Source organism: Semicossyphus pulcher, unplaced genomic scaffold, assembly GCF_022749685.1.
Source record: "Semicossyphus pulcher isolate SPU_LCO1_2020_fin unplaced genomic scaffold, fSemPul1.0.p SCAF_11, whole genome shotgun sequence".
Classification (NCBI taxonomy): domain Eukaryota; kingdom Metazoa; phylum Chordata; class Actinopteri; order Labriformes; family Labridae; genus Semicossyphus; species Semicossyphus pulcher.
Window position 1 is genome coordinate 16334585 of NW_027211615.1, and position 12197 is coordinate 16346781.

At 45.0% G+C, this 12197-nt stretch overlaps 1 protein-coding gene across 1 annotated transcript; it reads left to right on the forward strand.

The window, feature by feature from the left end:
- Nucleotides 1-826: 826 nt before the first annotated feature.
- On the forward strand, nt 827-10585 carry dll4 (delta-like 4 (Drosophila)). The gene is made up of 11 exons (XM_069657193.1): nt 827-1284; nt 1377-1631; nt 1979-2036; nt 2682-2945; nt 5363-5423; nt 6620-6750; nt 6920-7089; nt 7179-7398; nt 7855-8593; nt 8937-9045; nt 9548-10585. The coding sequence occupies exons 1-11, from the start codon at nt 1231-1233 to the stop codon at nt 9551-9553; spliced, it is 2067 nt and encodes a 688-aa protein (XP_069513294.1). The 5' UTR covers nt 827-1230; the 3' UTR covers nt 9554-10585.
- The last annotated feature ends 1612 nt before the right edge of the window (nt 10586-12197 follow it).

Sequence of the window (12197 nt, forward strand, 5' to 3'; positions counted from 1 at the left end):
CGCATGGGTGGGCATGATGGGGCACACGCCACCAACATGATGAAACACACCCTAAATAACATGTTTGGGGAAGAAATGGTGACACAACTTAGGCCTGCGCGTCCGTGAGTAACAGGAAACGGTTTCAGTAAAAATGACATTAAAATAAAACCAGGCCAACATATTTTTAAGGTTAATAACAGTAAGCTTTTATTAAGGATGTGGGTCTGTTTTGATAACAAATACCCTAAAAACCGCAAATAAAGTGGATTTCCTCGTTAAATACAAAAAAAGCTTGGGGAGATTTTCCTTTTAATCGCATTTTTAGTGTCATTGTTTGTGATCCAGCCCGGGGGGAGAGGGCGCGTTTGACCCCACAGAGAGCGAAGGGGCTGAGAGGAAGTAGTGCGCGCGGCTCCAGCGCTGCGCTGAGGACTAATTAGGAGTGCAATTGAGTGGAACCAAGGGTAAGAGGGTGCGAGGAGGAGTAAAGACAGCAATTGGAAAAATCCAGCTCTGTATTCTCGAAGTTTCAGCTCTCCTTCATTGTCCTCACTCTCTGTCCACGGTGAGTAAATGTGCGTCCGGCGTATTGTGCGCTAAAAATAAGTCAACAGATGTTAGGGCTTGTTAATAATCGCCCAGTATCCATGGTGGTCAGTGTGCGCAGTGCCAGTGGGTATTAAATCTGGATAATTGTTGTTGGGTTGGAAGGGAAGGGGGTTGAATATGTAAAGTGGGCGGTGTCAGTTGGGGGTGATTGACAGTTTATGTAATGAGCAGCGCAGTGCAAGTCTATATATCTGGGAGGAGACACGCCACGGTTCATTCACGAGTAATAAGGCGAGTGGTGAACATCCGTGGCGCATTTACGCACCAAGTTCAGCACCAAAACAACCTCTGATCCGCGCGCACGCAGCGGAGGGACTATTTGTGGAGTACAGTACCACGCGAGGAGGGGACGCCTGCTGACAGACACACAGACAGACAGACAGACGCGCGGCTGTGGATATTTCCCTTTCACTCACCTTTGGATAACTTGGAGATTGGAGACGCTTTCTCTGGACGCTTTTGACGCACGGCAGCGAGGAGCTACAGGAGAACTCCCTGGGAGTGAAGAAGGATTTATACGCGTTTGAAGAAGATTTCTGTTCATTCTCCATCTGTTTACCTTGGTGTAAATACTTTGGAATAGGAAGGTTTTGCTGCTTTATTGGCTGGTGACGCGGCTGCCCTGGAGAAGCGAGAAGGATGGCAGCCTGGTTCACCTTTACAATCGCATTCAGCACCACGTTGATATCACAGGTATGAGGGAGGATAAAACACCTCATCAGAAAGCCACATGGAGAGCCTCTTATTTTCCCATGTTTGTTTCATATATGTCCTTCTCTTTTTAGGTATTCGGGTCCGGTGTTTTTGAGCTCGATCTGCACGAATTTAAAAACCACAAAGGTTTGCTGGCAAACGGGAATGCGTGCAAACCCAACTGCAGGACTTATTTTAGAATTTGCTTGAAGAACTATCAGGCCGTGGTGTCGCCCGGGGAGTGCATCTTTGGAAGTACAATGACAGCGGTGCTGGGGACAAACTCTTTCAGCGCCAAGGACACTTTACCCAGACCGATTCAGATACCGTTCAAATTTGGCTGGCCGGTAAGAGCCTGGAGCTGTGCATCCACTTTATTTGTTTTAATAGATTAGAGAGCGTCAGTTATGATGTTGTTTTCAGGGAGCTGCTTTGCATTTCGGGAGCGCATTTATTGGTCAGCTCATTTAATCCATTTCATTAGGTAATACTCTCTCTGTAAACAAGGTTGGACTGCTGCGTCGATCAGTTAAAATCCACAACATTTTTCTTCTTACAAAGCTTTTTAAACCATCAGCAGTCTGTAAAATATATTAGAAAAGGACAATATGTAAGCTTTAATCTCTGAATTAAAAGCTCTGTTTAAAGAATTAATGCAATTGATTTTAATTAACTGTATGTGTTTCCTCCTTAGGGGTCATTTTCATTAATAATTGAAGCCTGGCATTCACCTTATGGAAATCTACCTGTAGGTAAGTGCAGCATTTTCAACCACAGGAGGGCGCTCTGCCTGTACATTTCGCACATCAGCCTCTCCAACCACTTTCCTATTTTTTTATTTTTTTCCTACACAAAAACATGCGAAAAAAAAGAAGCAAAATTAAGGCTGTTAAATTCAGATCAGTCACTAAACGTCTTCCTCTTCGCCTCTTGATTATTGTTCATAATTTTCACTCATTTTCACGCCTCTTCGCTCCTTTGTTATGAACTTCAGAACACCTTTTTCATTCTTATACCCAATACAATTGAACTTCCTCTGGTTTATTTTTGGCGTGGGAACGAGCTGTGGGCTTTGGTGAGAATATGCAGCGCCTGCCAAAAAGTCCTGACTGCATCTTCCTGTATTTTACACCTTGCTCTGTTCCGCCCTTTGGAAGAGGGGACTGGGCCTGGGAATGTTTTCGCTGACGGAAAAGAAAGAGGAAATTTCAACCTGAGTTTATCTTTCATCTAAGCTGCATGCGGTTTGATAAGGGATGCAGCTTGGAAGTGGGCAGGTTATTAAAGCCAAAGTGGATGACTTTTGAACCCCAAAGCCATTTATGATGCATTTGTTGACATTAAAACATAATCATGCTACCCTACATTAATTCTCTTTCTCTGTTACTCTGTTGCAGATACCAACAACCCAGACTTCCTGATTAGCTTTTTTGCCATCCAAAGACAGCTGGGTGTGGGAACCGACTGGTCTCAGGATATGCAGACTGGCAAACAAACAGAGCTGAGATACTCATACAGATTCATCTGCAACGAAAGTTACTACGGAGAAAGTTGCTCCAAAAAATGCTCGCCCAGGGACGACCGATTCGGACACTACACCTGCAACCGCGACGGGCAGCTGTCCTGCCTGCCTGGCTGGAAGGGGAAATACTGCGAAGAACGTAAGAAATCAACCAAACATCTTCTATTAGGCTTGTTTAGAACAGGCTGATTTACTGTATATCAACAGTCTGGTTGTGTTATTGTATTTGACACTGGAGTTTTGTTGTTCTTGGTTGCTCTGGGCTTGTGTCAGGAGAGGGTCATCCAGATGTGAGCAGATGACTTTTAGCTAGTGTCTTAGGTGTGGTAGCTTGTTACTATAAGAACTCTTCATAGAATCGTGTGAAAGGGCCTTACCTTGTAGCAGTTTCTGTGACGTCTCCTCTCGGTATATGACCTTTGACCTTTGTCATTATGGTTTCGGTCCTGGATAGGAAAAAGATTTGTTAGCAATTTACAGATATCAGCTGCTATTAAGTTGTAAAATGACTCATGGGAGATCATCATTAAGGCCATAAGATGTTGACTTCTATAACAAGACATGACGTAATCATATCTGGCAAGTCTGAAGGGCCATTTTGGTGTAGAGTGCGTTTTCAGAGAGATGCGCCTCATAATTTGTGTGATGTGTAATTGGTTGTGGGTTTGCGAATGCTCATTGAATACGGGTTGAGGGACAGACGGCTTAGCATGACAACAGGGACATTATACTTGTGCAAACCCACTTGGTCGAAAATCACAGAGCAACACTTCCATGTTTTTGGACAGCTGTGAATGGGGCTAAGAGGAGGCCCGATGCCATTTGGCTCCATATTACCAAGGGCCCTTTTCACCAAAACAAATTAATCAAAGAGTAGATTGGAAGGAGGCACCGTGAGAGTAATAGTTACCATGTGCTGGATGTATGCGACCACATGGGTGACAGCGGATCTGTCATCCATGTCACTCGGTGGTGAAAGAGAAATTGGCATGTGCTATTTTGACTGTGGCGCCAAATTCTAACCAGATGGGCTCACGTGTTACAATTACAGACACATAAATCGTGGGTGACTACAGAAAATATACATGCGAAAGATAGATGGGGCATCTTTCAGACACTATAATTTCCCCTCTCTCACTCTCCCATTCATCAATTTTAAACAAGCCTGCTCGTTTGGGCCTACAAGTTAGAGGAGGGTGAAGAAGCTGAGCCTTTAAGCACCATAGAGCAGGAACACACACTGTGACTTTAAGGTAAACATGTGCTAGCATTAGTAGCTACGTCACTCTTATTAAAGGCGGTGGCTAATGAGCACAGCTGTAAGTGAAAATTAGCTTGTCAATATTCAAATTAGCGTACACAGGTGTGTATTCACCTGGCATACCCTGTTTTAAAAGGACGTTATGTCGAAGCTATAAACTACAATTTGTGTTTGAAAGCTTAAAAAAACATATTTTGGTACCCTCATTAACTACTGTACCGCGCGTGCCCGGTAACATAATCCGCAGGCGGGTGCAAGGGGGGCGCGCGGGCATTGATAGGAGGAGCTCGGCCGACTGCACGCGCCAAGGTTAATCGCGGCATTATTATCCGCCACGCGCCATCGATGTTTAGTCCCCTCCATTGTTGGGCGCGCGGTAGTGGCAGCTGCAAATATGGTTCTGGGCACACCACAAACAACAATAGTGACAGCTGTCTGCTATTGAGAGCGAGCATCTGTTCTGGACTAAACCGGCCGCTTACCGTCAGCAGCCTGATATGTAGTCCTGAGAATCAGTGTCATGCAAGACCGGTACACTTAAAACAGGACAAACAAACCCTCAACCGATTTCCCCGCGTGACAGCTGGGGGTGTGGCGGACAGGTTTAGATCAAATGGTGGCTTTTAAAGTTGAGACGGATTGAGGCGTCGTGCTCTTCATAATAAAGGCTCAAAGTTAGCTATTTCAGGAGTATGAGGGCCTTGTAGCCTTGGTGTGGTGGGTTCCTACATTGTTTAAATACTTTTGACAACATAATATTTAATGTTAACAGTATTTCTTATGAGAAGGCCAAAATGTTACTTCGTAATGGTTAAGTTTTAACAGTTTGAAAGTTTGGAGCGTAATATTAAAGCTCCTGTGAGGATTATTTAGCTGGTAATGAAACAGACTGAAATAAATTCTGATTACTCTTTATGACCTACAAAAACAAACCAGACCATCAGCGACAAGATTTATTATTTCTATGTAGTTATTTTTAGTGCTGAAACTGCTGGCAGGGGGTAGGTATCAGGCGAAGCAATTAACTGCATGCTGTCTTCTTTTACATTTTCCAGGGCAAGAATTTAAAGTGAGTGATACATATGACTGTTAAAGAAAGTAGGATGAGATTTTTTGTTAAAAAACACTTCAGCATTTACAGGACAAAATCAGTAGTGCGTCAAGAGGTATGGTTTTGTCCACAGGGGGCGCCAAAATCAACACAAACCAAGCGTTCTTCACAGTAGCTTTAAGTGTTTGATATATGCTAGCAAAAAGAGCAGCAGACTGACTGTATGTTTTTCTCTTTCCTTCAGCTATCTGTCTGGAGGGCTGCAGCGAGAGGAACGGAAACTGCTCCAAACCTGGCGAGTGTGTGTAAGTATTAATAATTGTGAGTTGTTGAAATACGTGTTGGCTGTTGGAGTGTAGGACGAAACACACATGGGAAGAGTGCGAGTTACATCCACACTGAGAGATTTGGTTGTTTTTATCTTAAATCCATTTTCACTTTCAAGTTTGTATTAGCATTAGTAACTCTGCCTGCCACAAATTGTGTTTACATACAACTTCACATCCGTAATTCCTGCTTCCAAACAGTTTCCTGCTCTTCCTTCCCATGTCTCCCTGCGTCTCTACCCCAACTCCTCTGCTTCCCATGTTCCTTTCTTGTCACTACCCTGTCTCACTCACTCACTCACTAGCAAGGATAATTCACACACTCACCCACGCTGTGAGAAATTCCTCCTGAATCCTATTCTGCCCTCTTTTTTAGACACAAATCCATGTTTCCCACCGCTAAAACTGACCCAAATTGAGGTTAAACCCCTCCAGATACCCAACACCGTAAGGCTGCGCCCATGCCTTTGCTCACTCAGCAGAATATGTTGCAACCTTAAAAGTACATCTTTAGACCCGCAATCTCACAGGCTGTCAAGGTTTCTGCGCACTGTGCTGAGAAATAGATATTCATGGGAAACGAGGGAGAAATGCTTTCACTGTTGGCTTGCTGCCAGACTCTTTTAAAGCAATATTTCACCTTTGCATTATCACGCTAGCATTAATTTTTCTCATGCAATGTACATACTTTTAGCCATCTACTTATCATGTCCTTCATATATGTTGTGGAGCTAACATTGCAAATAATCTTATCAACCTTGGTAATACAAAAAATGTTAAGTGATCTGTGAAGAAGGCAAAAAGAAAAGTACCAGTGTTAAAGCCTGATTTCACAACACACACTATAATGCACTCCGGCAAAAAAAATCTGTTTAAATATTTAATTTTTTTCTAATGAATTTAAACGAGTATTTAATGATTGTTTCCAACTGTGCACAGCTATTAATGTCCTGCTACATGATTGATATCCAGTTTCGTAATGTAATCGCCAGCTAATCCGTGACGGGGCTGTAAAGCATCGACGTCTGCACTCATTTAATCAAAGTCGGCAAAATGAATGTTTTATAGAATTAACAGTGGCAGTTTAAAGTACCACATTCAGGTATGTTATTCGTGGCAATTATGAGATCTACACTGTGATTAATCAAGGTATTTCTTTTGCTTGTGTTTTGCAGATGCAGAGAGGGCTGGCAGGGCACGTTCTGCGACGAGTGTAAGAAGTACCCGGCCTGTAAGCACGGCACCTGCCAGCTGCCATGGCAGTGTAACTGTCACGAGGGCTGGGGAGGCCTATTATGTGACCAAGGTACACCCGACAACTCAGACCACTGCTGCTGCTCCTTTTAGAAAGAGTGCTCGTATTACTAGCACACTGTTTTCATTCGAATTAACCTGAAAGCATTAGTGAATTAGGTTTCCTCTGAAGCTAGCTAGATAGCATTTTTTGTAAACAAACACTCCTCTCTTTCCCGCAGACCTGAACTTCTGCACCCATCACCGGCCCTGTGTGAACGGTGCCACCTGTATGAACACGGGACAGGGCAGCTACACGTGTACCTGCCTGCCTGGTTTCACAGGGGTCAACTGTGAGCTGGAGATGCAGGAGTGTGACAGCAACCCCTGCAGGAACGGAGGGATATGCACAGTAAGCTCAAAACAGATACATCACATCGTTTGGCTGATTTTTCAGGTTTATTGCTGAGCTAACTTTTCCTTTCTTTCTCCATCTACCAGAATTTGGAGGTTGGCTATATGTGCAAGTGTCCCCAAGGTTTCGAAGGCTCCCACTGCGAGCACAGCCTGCTGACGTGTGCAGACTCCCCGTGTTTCCACAGCGGCAAATGCTGGGAGAAGGACAATGGCCGCAGCTACATGTGTGAGTGTCCCCGCGGCTACACCGGACTCAACTGCGAGAAGAGAGTGGATAAGTGCACGTCGCTTCCCTGCGCTAATGGTACAGTCTTCCTCCCCTCTTTGCCCCCCTCCCCTCCTTACTGAACTTCCCTTAGCTCTTTCTCCCCCCCTTCAAATTCCTGCAACTGGAAGCAGTGTGGAACAACAGGAATTGGTGGGAACTTGGTGTCTATTGTCCTCCGTATAAACACTCGGCAGCTCCGAGCAGCAGCTTGTAAATGTCGCCACAGCTCGCTGGGGTTGTTGATGAAAGGGGACAAATATCCAGCGCAGCTCGATTTCTGTCTTTTTGTAAACACGGAGGGCTCTGGGGTTGGAAAACAATACAGTGCTGCGGTTAGATTGTCGATTTGATGGAGATGTGTGAACTCAGGCAGCCTCATGGGAAGGTTAAGAGAGATCATGTTGTGTCTGATGTTGACATTCCTGTCATTTTGGATGCTAATGCTAGCTGTATTTGTTGATGCTAACTGTTCGCTCCTCTCCTGTTCTGTAGGTGGTCTCTGTTTGATCCACGGTGGCATGCGCGTGTGTAGCTGCCGTGCAGGATTCACGGGCCAACGCTGCGAAACCAACATCAACGAGTGTGCCGGAAACCCCTGCCTCAACGGCGGCACCTGCCAAGACCGCATCAACGACTACTTGTGCGCCTGTCCTGCCGGCTACGGCGGACGAAACTGCGACAGAGTCCTGGACGAGTGCTCCCTTCGGCCCTGCCTCAACGGGGGTCTCTGCACCGGAGGAGGCGGACCGGGCAAACCTCCAGCAACCTGCGTCTGCGCATCAGGCTTCACCGGCCCTCGCTGTGACTCCTTCGCCGCCGTCACCTCTCCCGTGACCCACGGAGAGATCCAAGATGGCTTCCAGTGGGCGGCAGTTTCTCTGGCCGTGGGGCTTGTGGCGCTGCTGGTGCTGTTGTGCATGGTGGGCTTGGCTTTGAGGCACATCCACAGGCAGGCCCAAAGAGAGCGGGGAGACACGGAGACTATGAACAACCTTTCCAACGTGCAGAAAGATAACCTGATCCCAGAGGCGCAGCTGAAAAACACCAACCAGAAGATCGGCCTGGAGGTGGACTGCGATTCAGAGAAATCAAACTTTATCCACAAAAACTATCACTTGGACTCTTACAACTCGAAATCAAAAGAGTTCAAGGATGAAAAGTCGCAAGAGGATAAAAGTCTAATTTACGAGAAATGTTTAGAGGACAAAATGCCCTTGAGTAGAATGTACAGGTAAGACGAACCATATGCACTCTAACTATAACGTGATAATGTGTGTACAAGTACTGGAACATTTCCACAGGCTTCCTCTCTTTATGGCGTGTATATATAGAACCCTGCTGAGTGGAAATTACCGTTAACGGCTGCTCTCTCTTACACATAGTTGTTTAAACCCAACAATAAGCCCCAATTGTTTTTCTCTCAGACAAGGAAACCATACATTCTTCATGTGCACACAGTTTATATCCATCTGACACATATATCCGCTCCTTCACTGTATATGTGCACGCCTAATGCATCGCTCCACCATGTGCTTCTAGTTTGTGTTAACATACAGCGTGATTTGTGTTTGCAGTGAAAAGCCGGAGTGTAGGATATCAACGATATGTTCCTCAAGAGACTCCATGTACCAGTCGGTATTTGTTATAGCGGAGGAGAGGAGGGAGTGCGTCATAGCAACAGAGGTAAGCCAAAGAAAAGACACATCTTCATCAGCATTTCCGCAGACTTGAAATGCATCAACTCGTCCCAAATGCGTAATCGCTCATTAATGCAGGAACGTCTACGACACAGGGGATGATGCTATTCATAGAAAGACTGTGTTGTGGTATGCTGAGCGGACCTCGGGGAGGCCCAATCATCTGCATTATTATGTTCTGTAAATTACAGTGGCTATTCTTTATCTTGGCCATATGATGACCTGAAGTCCAAACTCATACTGATTCCTCACACATGTTTGGCTGCGCTCGGTCTCAGAGGTGCTATGTTTTACTGCTGTGGCATTTAGAGGAATTTCTAAGGTGTTCATTTCCAAGGAAAATATAGTGTTGATACTGGAGCGTGTGACCTCTAACAGTTCAAAAAGCGCTGCGAAAACACAGGAGAATTTTGAGCTATGGGGTTATTTTGGGGCTTTTATTTTGAAGAGCTCCTAATACAAATGTTCCTCTCTTTTTTTTCTGGCAGGTATAAACTGTGAGGGGTCTGAAAGCGAGGGAAGAAGGAGACACAATCGAGGCAGAATTTCACATTCTGGATTGTTTACAAATGCTGAGAAGAGACTGGAGATCGTTGGAGACGTCCACTGCTGCTCTGGAACACTTGAGAACTGGAGGAAAAAAACGAACCACAGGAACAGAACTGAGAAACTTTGTCGACCGAGTGTTTGTATGCAAAACATGTACAGTGAAGGACCTCTCTCAGTTGCGACGACGGTGAAACAGACTGACTGCAGAAATATTAATTTATAATCTCGGACAGTAGAAGGAGGTGAAGGTGGATCATTGCCCCTCCATGACCCGGCCTTGTGTGATAATCATGAAGACTTTGACAGCCAACCAATCAGTAAAAAAAGGTGCCTAAGATTTGACCCCGCCCCCTCCACACTCACTCCTGCCATCTTCGCCTGCTATGCAAGACTCAGGGTCGAGACGAGTGAACTCGCCCGCTGTCACAATCCAAACACTGAGAGTTATGAATGTCTGAAACTAATCTTCAACTGTCAATCACGTGAAAATGACTGCTTGGACTTTTTTTTGTTTTCCACGCAACGGTGAAGATTGTATGCAGCCCAAATTCACTAGAAGCCTTAAAAAAAAAGAGGGGGTTTGAACGCTAAATTTGTGCCCTTGTCTGTTCTTGGATCATTTGCACTACAAAATAAATCGAGGAAAATACTTTTCAATCAACAGGGATTTCAAGAGAAAACCACAGGAGCGCAATAGTCAGTGCTGTGCCAGCAAGATCCAAGAGAAAGTCTGCATAGAAAGTGTTTTTATGCAACCCAACTGAGGAAACAAAGAGACTAAAAACAAGGAGAAAAGACTGTCACACCACTGCCTGCCTATAATAAATTTCAAAAATACAGAACCAATAATGTAATTTTTTAAAATGATTATTTCCAGAGTTTAATTTAAATATGACACACTGCTCTTTATATGTTTTATAATATTATTTTGTATATAATGCATATTTATAAGGACCAAACTTCTGAAGAATAAAACTTCCTTGAAAACTGTTTTTAATTTGATGTCAGTGAATGGAAAAGGAAATTATTTTTGAGTTGTTTTTAAATAATGAAATTGAGATCAAAGATGATCAAATGTGTCTCGCATTTATTTCTTTATCTGGGTTTCATTTGCTTGAACTCCATCCAGTGCTGCTCAGCTCGACCTCTTTACACGCAAGCAGGTTTATGAATATGAAATCCAGCTGCTCTGCATCATATTTAATGTTGTGGACTTTAAGTAGAGACGTAAAGCCCCCCCTGGCTGTGCCATCACTACTTCGAGTAATTCCTGGAAACGCCTCTGGCTCCAACTCCGACTCGCCCACCCCTCGTTCTCTCTCCGGCCCTAAATTGGCTTGAAATTCAAATCCGTTTCCACGGATACCACCCCCTCAAGCTGGAAATGGCGAAACAAAGCCAGGCGCAGGGCAAAGGGGAACGCCTCCCCACCCCTCGTAATGCTCACACACACACACAGCAGACCAAACAGATGCCGTGGGGGGAGCTCGGAGTGAGTCTGCGGTGCCATAAAAACAGCAGCATATGCCAGGCCTCTCGCCCCGTGTGTGTGACACACAGAGTGCACATAAAAAAACACACTCGAGCACTTACAGGCTCCCCAACTGCCTGCCTCCCCTTCAGGGTTAGAGGAGCAATTTTTCAATGCTCGGTTCTGTGCTAGCCGCTCCTGCAAACAAAGCTGGGGAGACGGGCTGGCACCGGAGGGGAGGGGAAACCAGATGGGAGCTGTGAATCCATGTTAAGAAAACGGATCTCTCTGTTATATTTGAAATATCAGCCATTGATTTGTCTTTAAATTTGTTCCAGTGGGTCTGAAAATCCTTTTTAGGGAATGTGTCATCAGCATCATCAAACGCATCCATTTAACAGAAACCCTGCGATAGTCAACACCCCCTAATCAGCAGCAATCAACACCCAGAGCAGAGGATCTGGATGCTTTTCCCTCACACACTTCCTGTTAGCAAGTTGACCTAGCAATCCTCATCTAAGCTAGCTTGTTTGTAGAAAGAAAAAAGTTGGACGAGCATGCATCCGGCTAAAGAAAAACAAACATCATCACAACCATCTAGTGAAAGACCATCACGCTTTGCTCTCTCACCTGCCCCACCTTCATCATTCTCACACTCATAAGCAGACGCACACCCTCGTTCACACCCCGTCACAGTGGCAAACACATGCTAAGGCTTTGCTCTTTGGCCTCCGGGGCCTTCGCAGCACAGCCAAGCATTTTCATTGTGTTATAATCACAGCATCCTGTTTGTGACCCTGTGACATCAGTTCCCGTTTCCCCCCCTCTGATTAAGAAGTGCACAACATGCCGGCGAGGGCCAAGTGGGTTTCTCACGCATCGCTTTTATGCAACCTGTAGTTTGACTTTGGGTTTTCAGGAAACGGCCTCAAAACAAGCGAAACAAACACGCTAATCAGCGCTATTTATTCTGACGGCGGAAGAGGGGAAATGTGTGATACTGATGTCATGAATGTGAAAGCAGGAAGCAGATTTGAAATCTTTTTATCTCGTTATGAGGAATGTGGAAGTCTTTCTACATGACGCTTAAGTGCAAATCTACCTTTCTGTTCATGTTT

Excerpts from the sequence above, each read along its gene's own strand:
- dll4 (XM_069657193.1), top strand. The coding sequence starts at position 1,231 with ATGGCAGCCTGGTTCACCTTTACAATCGCATTCAGCACCACGTTGATA. Across the intron at positions 7,090-7,178 it reads GGAACGGAGGGATATGCACA|AATTTGGAGGTTGGCTATAT; the intron begins GTAAGCTCAAAA and ends TCCATCTACCAG. Across the intron at positions 8,594-8,936 it reads CCCTTGAGTAGAATGTACAG|TGAAAAGCCGGAGTGTAGGA; the intron begins GTAAGACGAACC and ends TTGTGTTTGCAG.